Source organism: Eurytemora carolleeae, unplaced genomic scaffold, assembly GCF_000591075.1.
Source record: "Eurytemora carolleeae unplaced genomic scaffold, Eaff_2.0 scaffold161, whole genome shotgun sequence".
Taxonomy (NCBI): Eukaryota; Metazoa; Arthropoda; class Copepoda; order Calanoida; family Temoridae; genus Eurytemora; species Eurytemora carolleeae.
The window spans coordinates 260,463-280,076 of record NW_019396085.1 but is presented as its reverse complement, the minus strand read 5'-3'; the positions used below and the strand labels follow the sequence as shown (position 1 = coordinate 280,076).

The window sequence follows — 19,614 nt, the reverse complement described above, 5'->3', positions numbered from 1 at the left end:
AATATTCTTCAGATTAGAACTTCTAAATCTTGATGATACATATAAACTAGGTGTTCTATCTTTTATGCATAAATGCTTTAATTAAAACCTTCCAACTTCCTTCCATGATATGTTTAATACTTTACTGAACCAAATATGGAATTATGGAATTCGATTGAATTAGAGCTTAAAGAAACTAAATCTGCAAGACTGTTTAAAAAGTTTTATTTAAAATGTACACTGTACAGTGTAAATCAATTTATTTATTTACAATTCTTATTCGCTTATAATGGTCCAACCAATCAAAACAACCAACTCTGGTTAGGCGGGTCCAAACTACATAGTAAATTGTGATTTTTTATTTGTATTATCTCGTGCTTTGTAGTTGAATAAAAATATGAATGAAAAATATGAAATTAAACTTGATAGAAGGGCATTTTATTAAGGTTATTCGTAAAAATTAAATATTGATTTTATTGCGGTTTTGTTTTACTAATCTTGGATTATACTTTAGAATTCTCTCACAAACGATGAAGTATAGAGGCTAGGCTGTTAATTTCAGCAATCTGTTCTGTATATTACTAATGAAAATCAAACTACAGAATACAAAATTATATTATTTCAAAAGGAGTTATAAATAGCATATTTATAAATGATACACAATTAATATTTTCATATTCTTCATTTTTCAGATAGCATGGTAGAAGAAGTGATAGTTAAAGATTTAGTGAAAATGAAAGGCGAAAATTTCTCCACAAAAGAAATTTGTCCATCTTCTAGTTTAGATGAAACATGTACTTGGGGTTTGCAGGAGAAAGATGAAAATACAGAAATTATAGGTAAGTTTTCAGAAGTATATAATACATTTTCTAATGACTTTACTGTTTCGCAAAAATACCTAGTTTTAATTTATTCTAAACCTGATGTGTATTCGATTTTAGATGCTCCTAGTAATACAATTCAAGAAATACAGTCTGAAAGGAAAGAAGAAACAGTTTCAATCAAGGAAGAGAGTTCTACTGTAGAAGATACATGTACAGTTTATGTACAGGGAGAGAGTATGAAGATGGAAAGTACACAACTAAAAAGTAGGATTTTTTTTTAATACTTATATATTTTTTATTATGTCTTCTTTATTTGCTAAATAAAACTTAGGACTCCCATCACTCCTTTTTTTAATAATTATCAATTATAAACTTGTTCTTATTGTTGATTTTTTCTGCTTTCATAAAGATTTTCTAACAACGAAAAAACTTGGAATTAGTTAAAAGTATTTAATTACTGAGCGACATTATTTCTATTCTATTATTTCTATTAAACTGTTCAGGTGAAATCATAAATATTTACTCGAAACCAAAAAGACGCAAGAAGAGTAAACATGAAGGAATAGGATACTCTTGTGGTGAATGTGATTATGCGGCAACCAAACCTGGAAATCTGAAGAGCCATATTGCATATAAACATAAAGGAGTTAGATATCCTTGTGACCAGTGTGAATACAATGCGACTACAGCAGGTAGTCTGAAGAATCATGTCGAAAGTAAGCATGAAGGAGTTACATATCCTTGTAAACACTGTGACTATGCTGGCACTACAGCATGTCATCTGAAAACACATGTTAAAATTAAGCATGAAGGAGTAAGATATCCTTGTAAACACTGTGAGTATGCTGCCACTACAGCAAGTCAACTGAAGGGACATGTTAAAAATAAGCATGATGGAGTAAGATATCCCTGTAAACAATGTGAGTATGCTGCCACTACATCAAGTGATCTCAGAAAACATATTAAAAATAAGCATGAAGGAGTGAGATATCCTTGTGATCAATGTGATCATGTTTCGACCCAAGCTGGGAATCTGAAGAGCCATATTGCAAATAAGCATAAAAGAGATGGATATCCTTGTGACCAATGTGAATACAGCGCGACTACAGCAGGTAGTCTGAAGAATCATGTTAATAATAAGCATGAAGGAGTGACATATTCTTGTGAAAATTGTGGTTATTCGGGCGCTACTGCAAGTAGTCTAAAATCCCATGTTAAAAGAAAGCATGAAGGAGTTAGATATCAATGTGAACAGTGTGAATACAACGCGACTACAGCAGGTAGCCTGAAGAATCATGTAGAAAGTAAACATGAAGGAGTTTCATATCCTTGTAAACACTGTGACTATGCTGCCACTACAGCATGTCATCTGAAGACACATGTTGAAAAAACGCATGAAGGAGTAAGATATCCTTGTAAACACTGTGACTATGCTGCCACTACAGCAAGTCAACTGAAGGGACATGTCGAAAATAAGCATGAAGGAGTAAGATATCCTTGTGAACACTGTGAACATGCTGCCACTACAGCAAGTGGTCTGAGAAAACATGTTAAAAGTAAGCATGACGGAGTGAGATATCCCTGTGATCACTGTGATCATGTTGCAACCCAAGCTGGGAATCTCAAGAACCATATAAAAAGCATGCATGAAGGAGTGAGATTTCTTTGTGACAAATGTGAACATGTGGCCACTTCTCTAGCTAATCTGAAGTATCATATAAAGAGTAAACATGCCATTACAATATAAAATCTGGACAGAAATATAAAAAATTGAACATAAAAATATAAACCAATTCTGCAAATTCCATTAAACCAATGTTTCGTTTTTTTTAAGACTATTATAAACTGATTTTATTCTAACAAAGTACTTTAAATGCAAACCATATTCAATATCATGCCTAAAATTTGAAAATGTTTGAATGTGTTTATTGGATAAAAACAAACAGACCGACAAGCCAAATTTATAAATAATACCAATAACAATACTTCTCAGTATTTATTTCCTAACTAATCCAATGAAAATTCTTATATATTATTTAATAATTATCATGAAGTAGAATATGATTCTACAAGATTAACTAGGGATTATAAAAATATATTTTTCTTCAATTAATTACAAGGAAAAATGCGTCTCAAAGTAATGATGTAATACGGCCCTTTCCATCTTTTATAATCTCTTTTTCAATTATCAACATACAGCTCTTCTCCCCCCCCTCCATCCTTTCATCCTTCCTTGAATATTTTAAGCCTATTTTTTAGTAGATAAACTCTAGTCTTTTAGTTCACTCCTGCTCTCTTTAACAATACCAAGGGAAACATTTATTTGTCCAATTATTTGAATTTAAAAAATTCAATCATATTTTCATCCTTATGCATATTAATCTGTATTAAGTAATTGTCTTAAGACTGTTTCAACATTTTTCGTATATTTTTAATATTTCAGAAAGAATGGCAGATTATATGAAAGAAGAATTCATTTTAGGAAGAAATAAAAATAAAAGAAGAACTTATTATTTAGGAAGATGTTTGTCCATTCTCTAGATTTGAGGAAGATTCCTCAATTATTTGTTGATCGCACTTTTTTTCTCCAATTTAGCGCCAAAACAGTCTGATGCATTACTTTCTTTACACCATTTAAAATATATATATATATATATACTTTGCTTGTCTGTTTGTATATCCAAAACGCCTGAACCGATTGGGCTCAAATTTTGTGTGGGACTTCACATGTACCCAGGTTTATATGGATGATCAAAATTTCTAAGATTTGCCTCCAACACAATTCAATTTCCTTTAAATTTGAAAAATCCACGATTTTTTGAATCCGCGAACTTTTTGTTTTTGTTTTACATGTATACAAAGAGAAAATGTTCACAATTAGAATAAAAGATGGGCGCGAAGCGCTCTAAAAGCCTAGTATCATAAAATTAATCTATGGTAGAATGAACAGAAATATGTTTGAAGATTATGATTACTTGTCCAGGTTAAATAATTCAGGTTGAAGAATTTCCTGAATCAAATAAACTAAACAAAGTTACAAATCTAAAGGAATGCATGAAAAGTAAATAAAAAGGATGGAGATTTCCATGCGACCATTGTGAATTTACATGTACAGATTATATTCTGAAAAGACATTAAAAAAGTTTGCATAACTTCCCTTGTGATTAATGTGATTATCTGGCAATTCAAACTCAAAAATTGAAGGAACGTATAAAAGGAAACTATGTAAGGTTTATCCTTGTCAATTCTGTGATTATTCTGCTACTAAAGCAAGTCATCTTAAAACGCATGTTGAAAATAAACATTTAATGGTTAGATATCCCTGTAATTATTCAATATGATCTGGAGAAGGGAATGCAAAATTGGACATTAAAAGGCAAGTAAAACCCAAAACCTAGCTTATGGGGAAAATAATTTAAAAACCGGCGCAACAAATCAATCTTTTTTTCCCGTAAGGCTCGAAGAAACCATGAAAAAATAACATGATACCCCAACATGATTTTGGGACTATTTACACCTATTGGTAACCAAGTTCTTAGGATTCTTTACAAATCTGCTGTTTTGTCTCAGTCGACTAAAATTAAGCAAGCTTTTTTATCTTTCCAAATTTCTTTTCACTTAATTTGCATCGTTTCACTTAATATGCTTTATTTATCAAAGATTATCAAAGATCAATTGAAGCTAGAAGAGTTTGGGATTAAAGGAAGAAATAATTTCCTTCAAGGAAGACATCTTTCCCTCCTGTACTGGGCTCTTGCTTCTCTTTAAATGGAGGGCCGCATAAGATTATGCATAGACCCATTATGCATAGATGACAATGCCCGATTTACAACGGTACCCTTGAAACCTTAATCTGACCAGATAACGTCGTTTTTACAACTCTTGGAGGTTTTATTTCTGTGAATTTCTCCATTGTTTGTTATTAGCAGGAAATGTATAACCCTTAAATCTTTGTCTTACTAAGTATGCATTAGATATCGAAGTTTTTGTTTTAAACTGAAGTTTCCATTTGAGATTTCTCTACAAAAGTAACTTGCGCATATCTTGCTTAAACGAAGTAAGGGACAAGTTATCAAAATTTATTCTTTACGAGTCAGGCAAACAACGGGATTTTCCACATTTTTGATCAGATTAAGGTTTCAAGGATACCGTTGTAAGACGGGTATTGCTATCTTTGCATAGAGGCTCACTTTAAACTACAGTTCCAGAAGAATTAATATCATAAAAATGTCGATTCTTAACATTTTGAAGAAAACAGAAAAAATTCGCGAAATCTTTAGATTTCTGTTTAAAGAAATGAAAACAACATTTATTTTTTTTGTAGGAAAGGTAACCCACAAAGAATTAGACTGCAGAGACAACTACTCAGAATTTTTTGAGTTTTTTTCTTACACCCATGCTTTTCTACATTTTAAAAGAAGCTTTTTTATCTCCTAACCCTTTTAAGTTAATCAATAAAAAGACTTTAATAAAGATAGTTCAATTCAGATGGTCATATTCAAAGTTTTGGGTCGTCTTTTTAGGCTTATCATATTCCTTTGTGGGTAACCCTGTAGTTACACATATATTTTGCTAGAATTCCTATGAGTTCTTTAATACATAATTACATACTGTTATACAGAATATTAACTAAATCACAATAAATATGGTTAAATACAGACTGTGATTGAAATTTACTAATTCAGCTATAAACAAGTGAGGTATATTTACTCTGCAGTGTTACAAACTTATTTTCAGTGATTATCTACACGACTTTAAGTGAATCTTCTTAATGAGTTATTATATGGAAATTGTCATCTTTCTTCCTTGTCTCTGCTGATGAAATCTTTCTTGAAATGACAAGGAAGTTATAGAAATATAAGTTTTAGCAAATTAGATTACAAGTCACTTAAAAAATACTAGGGAATTGATAAAAATTGAGATTTACTAGCTATGGAATAGCATCTTTTTAGTTGGATCCAAAATTTCTTTTTTAAATTTTTCATCTTTTTTAACAACAGCCAGGAGCACAAACACACAAAATCCTAAAAAAAAGGTATAAAACTCAGCATTAGCGTTATTTTTTTTTGCAAGGCACATGTTTAGGGTTGCAAAATATTGAGATATTGTGAACAAAATACAGGAATATTTCTGGTTATGGGAATTTTTATGCGAATTTGTCAAGTTTGCATATTTATAAAAAAAAAACTAAATTATTTTTTTCTGAAAATACTCGCCATTGATTAAGATGAAGAATAAAATGAGTTGAATGTTAAATATGGCTTTGGTAATCAAGTAATCAGTCCTAAAGAGCGTACACTAAAAATTAAAGTATTGGGTGTCTTTGATTTTTGAAACAATTTGCGACATTTATTTGTGCATCTAATTTTCTCAGAACAAAATTCATTAGACACTCCTAGTACTGGCATAAATTCAAAATGTGGTTTGCCAGCTCTTTCAAAATAGATACATGCAAAATTTTGTTCAGATTTTGTTTTCTTAAAAAAAAAACCCAAATTTTCGTTACGTCTAAGTTCTTTGTTATTTTTTAAGAAACAATCTTTTGGAAATCGAAGGCCTAGGGATATTATATGATTATGATTTAATTATTACCTGCTACTAAAACTCCGGACATTGTGCCCAACCACTGAAATAAGTAAAGAAATTAGATTAATAATTTGGAAAAGGATATGCAAATCAAAAGTGACAATTGATAAGGAACTGAACAATAAGCATTTGCAGAGGGAACTGAACCCTTGCCACAGAATTAAATTTTCGAAACCTAAATCTTAGAAACCTGATGGTGTACACCAAACTTTAACAATTAGATCTAGTGAAACTCATTGTTTATAATATAGAAAGTCTGCATTTTTGTCAGGATTAGAAAATAGGAGCTTGTACAGTTACAGTTTCTTCCACCCCTCTTCTGGTTCAAGTTTGAAGGCAGCTTCCATGAAACAATAACAGGGATATGTGTTGATACCTTATTGCATAAGCATTAGATTATAATATTTTCCTGCGACCTGAAAACTCTCAATTGACATAATTTGAGTGCAGTTAAAACTTACTCTTTGAAAGAGTTTTATATAAAAAATAGTTATGTCATAATTATTTTCTCAGTTATTGCTAAAAACCTCAGGAAATTTAAATTTAGCAAACAAAATTGCATTTTCCATGGTAATTCACATAATTTTAGTCAAATGAAAATATCCTAATTTGGTTAAGTTTTTACATCTTGTGTGTAATTTGAATATTTTTGGAAAACTAAAAAGGATGGAAGAATTATTTTTTTAAACATTGGTATTGTCCGATTCAAAACAGTACCCGTTCAACCTCTTTCTGAGTAAAATCATCGATTTTTTAATTCTAAAATTTGTAGTTCTAAAAATTTCCTTTATTAAGATATTTCAACATAAATCTTACTTTTATTGCGTAACCTTGGTTGAAAATAATCAATTTTTAATTAAAAAATAAAGATACTTCGTTCATCCTTGAACTGTCAAAAGTTTAAAGGGTGAAATGGGGGGTCAATTTAATCTTACTCCTAAAGTCCCTTTAAGAGAAGAATTGGGTATGTTGAGAGATATTGGTATCAACATTCAACACATATCAACTTTTATTTTTCGGAAACACCAGCTTCCAGATTCGATTAAATTGATAATATATAAACTTAATTTAAAACCAAACTATGTAAATTGTACTTTTTAGCCGTTCCACATGTAAATTACTTGCTTAGTCGTTCTGCAAGTAAAAAGAGAATCCTTAATTTAAAATAAATCTATTTAAATTACTTGTTTAGCAGTTTTACAAATAAAAAAGAATCCATAATTTAAAATAAATCTATGTAAATTACTTGTTTAGCAGTTCTACAAGTAAAAGAGAATCCTTAATTTAAATTAAATCTATGTAAATTACTTGTTTAGCATTTCTACAAGTAAAAGAGAATCCTTAATTTAAATTAAATCTATGTAAATTACTTGTTTAGCAGTTCTACCAGTAAGAGGAGTTACTCGCTCACATGCAATCCCTCCGTATCCGTCCCTAAACAAGGAATAAATTAAAGGGATTGTTGTTGTAATTTCTAGTGACACTCCATTTAAAGGGGGCCATGACTATTTCACTACGGTACCCTTTAAACCATTGTCTGATGAATAATGTGGAAGATATCCTGATTTTTTTTTGCTTAAGAAGTGTTTAATTTTAACAATTTTCTCCATGGTTCTATGACAAATAATCCGCAATTGATAAACCATTTTTTATAGAGAACTCATTAATATCTCATTTATCTTCTATATCTATAAAATAAAAAAAAGACATTCATATGTATGTTCCCTCTGGTCGCTCATTTTTTGTGGACACTCATGGGTAGCCTGGGGGTAACATAGGCTAAAAAAAATAGGTTTTAAAAAAATGTCTTCGGGCAACGCCAGGCCTTTCAGCGAGTTTTAAATAAGAAAAAGCTTTTAAGCTTACTGTTGTGAATCGGACTATACCACTCTTTAAATGGAAGAAACTTGAATATGTGTCTCCGGTCCCTTTAATCCTTAGCACAGTAACATGAAGACTATCAGTCTATAAGTTTAAGAGGGAAGATGGGAACTCAGGTCAGAACTTTTCAGTGAGATCGGATTTATCTGCAATGCTTAATCTCAACATCTGCTGGGCCAACTTTTAAATTTAAGTGATCCCTCGATTTTATTTATTCCTACTGGGTTCTGGCCTCATCATATTCTCTCTTTACCCATAAACAGTTCGAACCAACCCATTCTTCTGAAATTAAATTGATTAATTAATTAATTTAAAAAATCATTTCTAAAAATCAAGCGATTTCAAGTTTTTTTTAAATACAAACTTTGGTTGTAAACACACCAAAAATGACCTAATTGAAATGTTTATTTTTTCAACATAGATTTTAAAATATGCAAAATAAAATAAAAACTGCATGTATACAATTCATCAAAATATCCCAGATCGAGCTAAATTATTTAAGGAGCCAGTCGTTCTATTATCCACCCATCCTCGCCTTGAATACGAGGATTCTCATCATTGGCATCACTAGCTCGCCGGAACCTAAACAGGAAGTAAATTTATTATCACTATAAACAGGAAAATTTAATCAAAATGCACATTAAAGAATTTGGACACAACCTTTTTCTTAACAAGATTGCAACTTAGCTTGCATAAGAATAAGAGGAGAAATCTGAAAAGACCCCCGAAATGGAATCCCGAGATTTGAAAATACGTTTAATTTTATTCTAACATTTTGATATGTGTCTCTTCAAAAGAGAATAGTATCCTGTATCCTATACCACCTTCACTTGTATCCTGTATTCTATATCCCATATCCTGTATTATGTATCCTTTATCCTGAATCCAGTATCACCTAATCATGTATCATGTATCCTAGAGCTCTGACCCTGTATCCTGTACCTGATCCTATCCTGTATCCTAGCACTCTGAACCTGTATCCTGTCTCACCTGATCCTAACATGTATCCTAGTACTCTGACCCTGTATCCTGTATCCTGTAAGGAATCATAAGGAAGTGAAATCTGCAAGAGACCCCATTGTGGGCCCCCCAGACCGCCCAGGCAGCAGGGTGCACTGCCCCGCCCCTGTTCTAACTAGACCTTTAAATCCCCATCTTCTAGTCCAAATCTAGAGAAATAAAGTAGATACATTCCAGTCAGTTGGCTAACCAATTAAAACCATTGGTTGGTTGGTATCTGTCAACCCTTTAGGTGAAGAATAGAGGTTACCGTTTTTAAAGTGCTCCTGCCAGTTCCATCCACCTGTCCAGCAACAAGCTAAGCTTATCCGCTCTCTTCAGAAGCACTTCTCTAGAGGCATTGTCACCCCCTAAGATCCTAGTGAGGACTGTCGTACCGCTCCGGGTCGAATCGGTCATGACTACTCCCAATCCTGAAGCTGACCTTTCATAGGCTACAGCCTGGCAAGATACGACAACATGAGTTTCAGAAAGGTGGCTAACTAACCCTTTATTAAGACAAAGTGGGCACCACTTTGTTGTAGAGCCATGGATGTTTGGGCGGCGATTGCCTAGCCCAGCATCTCCCGCTCTAAGTCTGTTCAGCAAACCCCCTGCTTTGCTATCACATACGTGTGGCTGAAGTTTGAACCAGACTTGAGGGGTTGGCATGCAGTTTAGAGACACAAACCGCTTCTTTTGCCTCAAAACCCCTTGTATTGCTACTTCGGTGAGCCTCTTCTTCAACCTAGATTTGGGACCGTCAAAAGCTTCAATACCCAATTCAGACACCAGGTCCCCAACCATTCTCGCCCACGGGTCGTGTGCTGCGGTCGCCGCGTCGAATACATTGGTAAGAATAGGGTCGCACTTCTTATGCAGAATACCCCACACATATAATGCTACGCGTTCCCTTATCCTATCCTTCATTGGTTTGAAACCCGCATCCATGTATCCCGCTTCCTTGGAAGTTGATCTTGGTAGCTGTAGTATAAAACGTGCTACTTGGTGTTGGATGCTGTCTAGTTTGTCAACTACTCCATCAGTCACCAACATGGCCTCCACAGCATACAGAACTGCTGGGATTGCACATCTTTCCCATAGTGTATGTGCTACCAGCGCACAGTCTAGTCCAGCTCTTGTAACGCCCATGATAGTGTTTGCATACTTTTGCGCAATTTGTAACACACGCTCCTCTCTAGGCTTGACAAGGTTTCTTCCTTTAACCTGTATGTCTACTCCTAGATATTTGCCAGCCAGAGTTGCTTCAAGGTCTGGTGTTCCTGGTTCTACCTTCCAAACCTGCCCTACCTGGCTGTTGGAGAGGATTACTGTTTTCTCTATAGACAGCTTCATATATACTCCTTTACAGAACCTAGACACCTCCTTCAACATGCGTTCCATTCCTCTAACCCTTGTCCTAGAAATCAGGACCAAGTCGTCTGCAAAAAAAAACGCAGATACCACTTATCCATTGAAGTTAACCACTTCCTTCATAGCATGCAGCCTCTCTCCAAGCCCTGCCATGTAGAGCGAGAAAAGAAGGGGTGATAAACCGCACCCTTGTATCCTGTACCTGATCCTATCATGTATCCTGTACCTGACCATATCATGTATCCTGGTAATTTGACCTTATATCCTGTACCTGATCCTTTCATCTGATTCTGTATCCTGTATCCTGCACCTGACCCTATCATGTATCCTGGTACTTTTACCCTGTCTCCTGTACCTGATCCTTTCATCTGACCCTGTATTCTGAATCCTGTACCTGATCCTAGCATATATCCTGTTACTTTGACCCTGTATCATGTATCCTGTACCTAACCCTATCATATATACTGGTACTTTGACCCTGTATCATGTACCTGATCCTATCATGTATCCTGTTACTTTGACCCTGTATCATGTATCCTGTACCTGATCCTATCATGTATCCTAGTACTCTGACCCTGTATCATGTACCTGATCCTATCATGTATCCTGTACCTGATCCTATCATGTATCCTGTACCTGATCCTATCATGTATCCTGTACCTGATCCTATCATGTATCCTAGTACTCTGACCCTGTATCCTGTACCTGATCCTATAATGTATCCTGTACCTGATCCTATCATGTATCTTGTACCTGATCCTATCATGTATCCTGTACTTGATCCTATCATGTATCCTGTACCTGATCCTATCATGTATCCTGTACCTGATCCTATCATGTATCCTAGTACTCTGACCCTGCCAGAACTCAATGCTGGAAGCTTCAACTCTAAAAAAAATTAAATAATCATAATAAAGGGACTGCTAACGTAATTTCTAATGGCCTCAACTTAAAAGTTTCTCATGACAGTTCCCTTTAATTTTGATCTCAGAAATATTGAGAAAGCCGTTGACATCGTGTATAGAAATAAATTCTGTAAATTTCCTTCCTAGTTTCCGATTGCCGAATCCCCTGTCACTATTGAAGAGAAATCGCTGATAAAAAATATCAAATAAAATTTAAACTTTTTAGACAAAAACAATAACATGCAAGTCTGTAACTTAAAATTACGGCGACGATCCCTTTAAAATTATATAAAACCCATTCCTCATTTTATGGCTGTATGTACTTTATCTATACAATATATATATTTATTAAGAATTTGAAAGACCCTCCACCCTTTTACAGTTTTTTGAGGATTTGAAAAGAATATAAACGGTTCCATTTGCTAATTTTTCCCATAACAATCTGATCATATGAGACTTTTAATTCACACCATAAAGCGTTAAAATATCTCATATTCTTTAAAGCTACGCGGTCCACGCAATTATTGCAAACACATATCTAGGGAGGGGGGACTATTCTTAAAGATGGAGGGAGGGGGATTCTTAAACAATTATATAATCCCCTGTTTTTTGTTTACCTGTAACCTCCCCAGTGTTCGGGATATGGAAGTTTAGTTTCGCCATCTGATAAATTCAAATAATTTAGAAACAAAACTTAACATTTTTTATTATTCATTTCATTCAAGGGACAGTTTGCGTCATTTTAAGCGACACTCTGTGCAAAGATGACAATACCTGACTTACAAAGGTATCCTTGAAACCTTAATTTAACAAAAAATGTTACAGATAATGTTGTTTTTATTACGAAGTGTTAAATTCTGATAATTTTGCCATGGATTCTTAAGCAAGAATTGCGTAAATCACTTTCCAAAGTTTCTCAAATGAAAAATAAACAGTTTTCAAAAACAAAACATGGATATCTATTTTATGCTTGATCAGACAAAGCTTTTAAGGTTGCGGTTGTAAGTCATGCCTAATTGTCATCTTTACATATGTAGTCTACGGAGGGTCACTTGAAACTTGAAATGACGGGAAATGAGAATTTCAGCCAAGAAGTCTATTTAAACTTATGGGAAAATGGTTTAAATTATTGCTTGTAAATTTTGCGAACGTGGGGTGAATGAAATTTTCCCCATATTACCCCTCAAAGCCGATATAACAATGTTAACGCCAATATTTGAAAAATTCCTGAATATTTCTTTGTAAGTTCTTCCTCCTTTTCGGTTAGTACACTTCTATTCTTGATAACCTTGACAACAATAATTTAAAATATCATTAACAATAACAATTTCTAATAGTTTTAAAATTTTTTTGTCTCTTTTATGAATATGGCTTCTGATATACTTTAATATTATTCGATGAATATCTTTCATGAAAAAAATACGAGAAAAAATGAAGGGTTTTGGATGCACAAAAAAGTACCTTGCTTTGGTCTGAGACCCAGGCCCCGATTTGGCTTGAGATCGGCCTGGATTCAAAGTATTCTTTACTCTCAGAGGCTGGGATTCGAATAACCTTAAAAGAATCAAATATAAGGGATTCTTGACAAAATTTAAGAGCCCAGTGGCGTAGGACGCTTTAGGTCTTCCTTTCAGACCAAAAAATAAAATTATCCACATAATAAATAGTGTCCCAAAAAACATAGGAATTGATTTATCATATAGTGTGTAGTGAGAACAAGAAAACAACTTTCAAATGAACATGTGATCCGGATCCAAATCCGGATCCGGATTCAGGTCATTTCTTTAAGAAGAGATTTATCTTATTTTTATAAATATTTTACCTTGCCCTCAACACGAACACTTTTCTTCAGGGGCTCCCAGTAGAAAACTAAAGATGCCCTTATAAAAAAACATAGATTTTGTTGGAAACTGAAAAGTATTTTTTGAAAAGAAAAGGAGGGAGGCACGGAAGATATTCCTAATGTAATTCATAATTAAGTGCCCAAATTAAAACTTAGCAACATTATTTAACACAATAAAAGGAATCTCCACGTGTTTAAATTGGACTGTAACTTAATCAAATTTAACCCTAAAGAGAAATTATCGAGCACAAAAACAACTTGTAGCAAAAAGAGTATATCGTTTGCAGATAAAGTTTTAAATCGCTATGCCTATGGATGAGACTTTACTGTGGTGCACCTTCCCTCCCTCGCAAAGCCACGCGGGGGAGAGAAGGCAAAATACCTTGGATTCTCCTCCAGCTCTGCTGCCTTCCTGCTCGTGTAATTTGTGTAGAAGGTAAACCCCTCAGCTCCAAACTTCTTCAGTAAAACCATTCTTAATATTTCAACATTAAACATCCAAAATCGGAACTATCCTTAAAGGGACTGTAAGAATAATTTCAAGTTACCTTTCATTTTACAACGGTAACCTTTAAACCGTTGACTGATCAAGGATGACAGTCTCATTTCCTTTATTCACAGGTACATAAACGCTTGTAATTGTTGAATACTTTTTTTAAGCTGTTTATATTCAAGAAATATTATTACTTATTTTCTCTAATTGGCAGAATATAAATATTCACATTCGAATTTTTGAAAACCGCGTTAGAAATAGAATATTCTAGATTTTCCAGGACTAGATGTTACGTCATCTGCGTTGAGTTCACACAATACACTTGCGTACACTCCTATTTTCCGGCTTTTTGCAAATATTTAAAAGATATTAACACTGAGTTCTCTGTCCTGTCTCTGTACTAGGTTTAAGTGTACTGACTTTGAAGAAAAATGTAAGAATTCAAACATTTTAAGAAAGAAAAACGACGATATCTTCCTCATTGTTACTCAGATATGCCTCAATATGAAATTAATCGAAATTAGGTAAACAGTCTCTTAAAATATAAAATAATTCTTATATTACCTAGCAGAGGGGAGGCCATCTTTAGTTGCTGTAGCCAGACACATTGCATTTGCCTCCTCTAAAATAAGAATTATAAATTTCATTCAATAAATCAATCAATCAATCAATCAATCAATCAATCGTCCATGCAAAGATGAAAATGCTCCATTCACCCTTAAAGGCTTTGTCTGATAAAATATGAATCAATTACAATTTAAAAAACTGACTATTTTGAAATGTAGGTTTTCTACTAATGTGACTATTGCAGGAAAACATAAAGGGATTATCAGAATTACACTTCAAACCCAAGAAAAATTGCAATTTCTTCTACGTTATTGATCAAATTAAGGTTTAAAGGGTACCAATGTGAATCGAGTATTGCCATCTTTATGTTCATATTCCATTTAATCTCATATAATTGATGTCCTACTAATCCTCCATCTTTCAAGTAAAATATTTTTTTAATCTTTTTTAACAACTTTATTTTTAGTTTAAAGACTGTTATGAGGTAATGTTTTTCAAGCCCGATTAAAATTAAAACCTTTAATGGATAAAACATTTGTTCATTCTTCTTTAATAAAAAGTATTCTCTTCCCTTTAAATCTTGAAGCCACTTCTACACACAACCGCAATTGAGAATAATCAATTTTTAGAAAAACAAGGATATTTCCAAGAGTGCTCAGACAAAGGTCCAAAGGTTATATTGGATATGAAACTCTTTAAATGGAGAGAGGGTCAAGTTGAAGTCACAAGCTCCTTCAAGATCTCATTTTTTTATCCATTATTAATACCAGAGATGGGGGCATCGTTTTTGAACGAACGAAAAGGGTGTCCTTCAAAATAAACGATGAACAAACGAAATGGATTACTCAGAGAAATGAAAAATTTATCGTTTTTTAAAAACGCACGAAAAACAACAACAAAAGGAACAGTTTAAAATCGTTCGAATGGTACCTAAAAAAAAAATTGATTTTTATTGAACGAACGATTTTCGGAACAACTTTACACAAAACGATAGTTTTTGCTAAGCGAACAAATTTTCAAAAAAAATGGAAAAGGCGATAGTTTTTTTGATACAAAATTAAACAAAAACGCTTATTTTATACCAAACGATTGATTTTTTCGAACTAATTTTAGAAAACACAATCTTTTTTTACTGAACGATTGTTTAATGAGAAAACGAACGAAAAAGATGGAAAATGAACAATAATTTGGAGAACAAAATCAATTTGTTTCATTCGATTGAAAAAAAACGAACGAAATGGGACTTGAACGATGAACGAACTTGCCCATCTAGAATATTTTAAAATGCTAAACTCATTTAAGCTTCTATCTTAATTCTATCATTATTCCAAAGTTATTCTCTCCATGCGGTTTAATTGAAGGACTCTATTTTAGAAAACGAATACAGCATTGAAAACTTTTTTTTATACTGGGAGGGGGAGTGGGGATTACATATGTTAAGAAAGAACTCGTCTATATAATAAATAGTCTGGAATCAAATTAAACATAGTAAAATTGTTACCTATTCTTTCATGATGTGATGCTTCATTAAACCATGCCTTAAACTGGGCAAATGGTTCTTTTGAAACTAAATGCCACACAACATAATAAATTGTTAAATAAAAAAAAAAATTGTTAGAAAAGAATAAATTGGATATATATTACTTCAGTTTATGATTTCTGACCCCCCCTTTATAAATGTTGTATATTTAAAGTGGCAAAATTCGACCCACAAATTTGACTTAGATTTAGATTTATCGAACATACAATAAAAAAATAAATATGATAGAAATATTCCAAAAATCTGATATATTGTAGTTTCTTGAAGCTGAAAAACTGGCGTTCTTCCACTTTTACTTAAAGAAATGTCGCAAAAATTTTTGCAATTATTACAACTATTATTACAATTATTATAACTCTAAACATGTTCAGAGCACTTCTTAGAGATAGTTCTGTACAACAAAATTTTATAATAAACAAATTAAAAACTGTTTTCTTGTTCTCTCTGCAATTATTAAATTATTTGTTACAATGTTGTTAAGTTTCCTAAATCCTTGAATTCGAACGTATTGGTGTTGTCATTGTAGGGTTTTCGCATTCCATGGATATCAACACTCATTTTTCTAAACATCATAACTTGCCATTTAAAGAATACATTTTATTTTCTAATCATCATAACTTGCCATTTAAGATATTTTATTTATTTTCTAAACATCATAACTTGCCATTTAAAGAATATATTTTATTTTCTAAACATAATAACTTGTCATTTAAAGAATATATTTTATGTTCTAAACATCATAACTTGCCATTTAAAGAATATATTTTATTTTCTAAACATCATAACTTGCCATTTAAAGAATATATTTTATGTTCTAAACATCATAACTTCCCATTTAAAGAATATATTTTATTTTCTAAACATCATAACTTGCCATTTAAAGAATATATTTTATGTTCTAAAAAAACAAAAGTAATTTTCTAGAAAACATTTTTATTCTATTATAATCCAACCTATCAATTTTGTACATAGAGCTAGCTCATATGTTATACATGGTCAAAGTTGGACATGTGGCCGCAGCGCTGGCCCCCCTAGATTGTCCTAGCTGCGGCGCTCGGCCCTCTAACATGTCCTAGCCGCAGCGCTCGGCCCTGAAATTATCTTAACATACCTTCTGATCTTAAATAATCCAAAATAAATATCAATACTTTTGGTTGTCATGTATAAAATTGATAGAAGGGAAGGGCGGCCCTGGGGGGGGGGGTCCAAACAGCGATCTCTAGGACAGACCCAAAGATGTGTCAATTGTGATTGTCTCACATTGTTACATATACAATTGTGCAAGTATCAAATATACAAATATGCAATAGTCACGAATTCATTGTGCAATTGTCACATATACAATTGTGTGCAATTGTCACATATACAATTGTGTGCAATTGTCACAAATACATTGTGCAATTGTCACATATACAATTGTGCATTTGTCACATAAACAACTTTGCAATTGTCACATATACAATGTGAAATTGTGCATTTGTCACATATACAATTGTCCAATTTTCACATGCACAATTGTGAAATTGTCACATATACAATTGTGCAATAGTCACATATACAATGTGCAATTGTCACATATACATTGTGCAATTGTCACATATACATTGTGCAATCGTCACATATACAGTGTGCAATTGTCACATATACAATTATGCAATTGTCACATATACAATTGTGCAATTGTCACATATACATTGTGCAATTGTCACATATGCAACCGTGCAATTGTCACACATGCAATTGTGCAATTGTCACGTTTACAATGTGCAATTGTCACATATACATTGTGCATTTGTCACAAGTACAATTGTGCCATTGTCGCATGTGCAATTGTGCAATTGTCATACATACAATTGAGCAATTATCACATATACATTGTGCAATTGTCACATATACATTGTGCAATTGTCACATATACATTGTGCAATTAATAATGGAAAAAAATTGTAAAATGGCCATGAATTAGGATCAAATATCAAAATTTTTAAAAGTTCCAAAACAAATAAACAAATGGTGCCTTTCAATAGGCTTAAACTAAAACAAATTTAAAAAATAACTGACATTAAGTGATCTTTTTTAAAATAATATTTTAAAATAGAAATTCAAATTTTCCTCATTTTATAAATAAAATTGGCAAACCTATATATAAACCTTGTTTTTAAACTGCTGTCAAGCACTGATATTAAAATTTAAGTTTACAAAAATTGTCAATTTAAAAATTGTTCTAATTATGTCATGGACAAACCAAACTGAAAATACTAGTGTAAAGCGAAAATTCAATATTTGATGCATATATGCATGGAAAACTAGAAAAAATATGAAAATTTAATAAATTGTAACTTAAATAAATTCCTAGGTTTCTAAGAACTCTTGTTTTCTTCAAATTAACTCTGAACCCCTTCATTTAATCACAGAACTCGCAGATTCACAAACTTGTTAGATCAGAAATTAAATATTACCCAAGAACATTACATTATGCAAAAAGGTTATGAGGTACATTGCGTACACTTTTTAGTTTTATATAATGTCGTATTCTCAAATTAAGACGACATTTGTTATTATTCTTGAAAAATATCTATTTATCTATCTATCTATATGTTTATCTCTCATTCTTGGAACAGCTGTTATATTGTTCACTTACACCCACTCTTAATACAAGTCACAGTTAAGCACACACCACAAGCCTGTATAGGCTGATAGAGAAGCGTACATTGTGAAAGTGGTTTGTGCGTAATCTATATTATTGTCACATAATTGATGCAGTGCGTGAAAACAATTACGCAGTGAAAGTGACGCATATTTATATCTGGTGCATTGTCGAACGTTCTAGTAGAAAAAAATTATTTCGTGATTCATGTACATACCTTTGCTTTCGATCTAAAACAACAGAAACAATGTTTAGTGATTAAAATACATTTCTTAGTTTGTCGAAATTTTGCGTATTTCAATATTTTCTTCTGGTGAACTCGATTTAATTTGTAAATAACCGGAATTTCGCGATCCATTTCCCTGTGAATGACTAAATCAACTACAAACTCTGCAAACTAGAAATGAATAAGGGTAATTTTCTTCAGATTTTCCCCCCCCCTGAATCCCCCTCTCTAATAATTCTGGTTTATATCCCATAATATTGGTATAATTTTGTTCTGTGGCCTTTTTACAGACTATAAAGTTTGGATTTTAAATGGCATGTTAGAAGAATTTTTATTTATTCTATAGCTGTCGGAGATGAGTTAAATGCCCGATTCACAATTAGGTACCCTTGTAAAATGAGGAAGATATTTTCGTTGTTTCTCTTGAGATGCAAAATCATTTGTGTCCAATCACTTTCTCGTTTCTGCTGCATAAAAATCCACAACCTTGGTATTTCTAATATACGAATTTTGGACCCCCCTCCGTTCCCCCTCCTATCAATTTTGTACATGGATCTCGTATGTAAAACATGTGGTCATATGGCCGCAGCGCCCGGCCCCCTAGCCTGTCCTAGCCGCAGTGCTCAGCCCCCCTAGTTGCAGTGCTCGGCCCAGAAATTGTCTTAACCTAACCTAAAATAAAAAATACATTTTTTGCTCATGTACATAATTGATAGGAGAGGGGGAGGGGAGGGGAGTCCAAAAACCTAT

The 19,614-nt window shown here is 32.9% G+C and overlaps 2 protein-coding genes and 1 long non-coding RNA gene across 5 annotated transcripts; 1 reads left to right on the top strand and 2 right to left on the bottom strand.

Moving 5' to 3' along the window:
• Positions 1–652: 652 nt before the first annotated feature.
• On the top strand, positions 653–4,120 carry LOC111718226 (zinc finger protein 26). Its single transcript, XM_023493769.1, has 3 exons — positions 653–818; positions 921–1,067; positions 1,307–4,120. Exons 1-3 carry the CDS (start codon positions 677–679, stop codon positions 2,548–2,550), a joined length of 1,533 nt encoding a protein of 510 aa, XP_023349537.1. The 5' UTR covers positions 653–676; the 3' UTR covers positions 2,551–4,120.
• A 748-nt stretch (positions 4,121–4,868) lies between these two features.
• LOC111718274 (uncharacterized) lies at positions 4,869–7,821 on the bottom strand. Its single transcript, XR_002769022.1, has 3 exons — positions 7,760–7,821; positions 6,396–6,429; positions 4,869–5,827 (listed from the first exon to the last, which is right to left on the bottom strand). It is a non-coding gene; the product is annotated as an uncharacterized LOC111718274 (long non-coding RNA).
• Positions 7,822–8,657: 836 nt separating this feature from the next.
• On the bottom strand, positions 8,658–18,470 carry LOC111718233 (pyridoxine-5'-phosphate oxidase). Of its 3 annotated transcripts, none has more exons than XM_023493779.1 (12): positions 18,344–18,470; positions 18,131–18,167; positions 16,477–16,553; positions 15,953–16,018; positions 14,449–14,506; positions 13,774–13,866; positions 13,371–13,428; positions 13,010–13,102; positions 12,776–12,836; positions 12,166–12,211; positions 11,469–11,531; positions 8,658–8,852 (listed from the first exon to the last, which is right to left on the bottom strand). In XM_023493779.1, the coding sequence occupies exons 1-12, from the start codon at positions 18,393–18,395 to the stop codon at positions 8,768–8,770; spliced, it is 789 nt and encodes a 262-aa protein (XP_023349547.1). In that variant the 5' UTR covers positions 18,396–18,470; the 3' UTR covers positions 8,658–8,767. The 3 variants fall into 3 exon arrangements, with proteins under 3 accessions (XP_023349547.1, XP_023349556.1, XP_023349561.1); XM_023493788.1 differs by having other exon boundaries at positions 18,143–18,167; XM_023493793.1 differs by lacking the exon at positions 18,344–18,470 and adding an exon at positions 16,945–17,082 and having other exon boundaries at positions 18,131–18,169.
• Positions 18,471–19,614: the final 1,144 nt, after the last annotated feature.

What these genes read in the sequence shown, in the direction of transcription:
- LOC111718226 (XM_023493769.1), top strand. Translation starts at nt 677, where the DNA reads ATGGTAGAAGAAGTGATAGTTAAAGATTTAGTGAAAATGAAAGGCGAA. An exon ending in TGAAAATACAGAAATTATAG is followed by an intron (nt 819 to 920) that starts GTAAGTTTTCAG and finishes ATTCGATTTTAG; the next exon opens with ATGCTCCTAGTAATACAATT. An exon ending in GGAAAGTACACAACTAAAAA is followed by an intron (nt 1,068 to 1,306) that starts GTAGGATTTTTT and finishes TAAACTGTTCAG; the next exon opens with GTGAAATCATAAATATTTAC.
- LOC111718233 (XM_023493779.1), bottom strand. Translation starts at nt 18,395, where the DNA reads ATGAAGGGGTTCAGAGTTAATTTGAAGAAAACAAGAGTTCTTAGAAAC. An exon ending in ATCACATCATGAAAGAATAG is followed by an intron (nt 14,507 to 15,952) that starts GTAACAATTTTA and finishes TTCTTATTTTAG; the next exon opens with AGGAGGCAAATGCAATGTGT. An exon ending in GATGGCCTCCCCTCTGCTAG is followed by an intron (nt 13,867 to 14,448) that starts GTAATATAAGAA and finishes TGAAATATTAAG; the next exon opens with AATGGTTTTACTGAAGAAGT.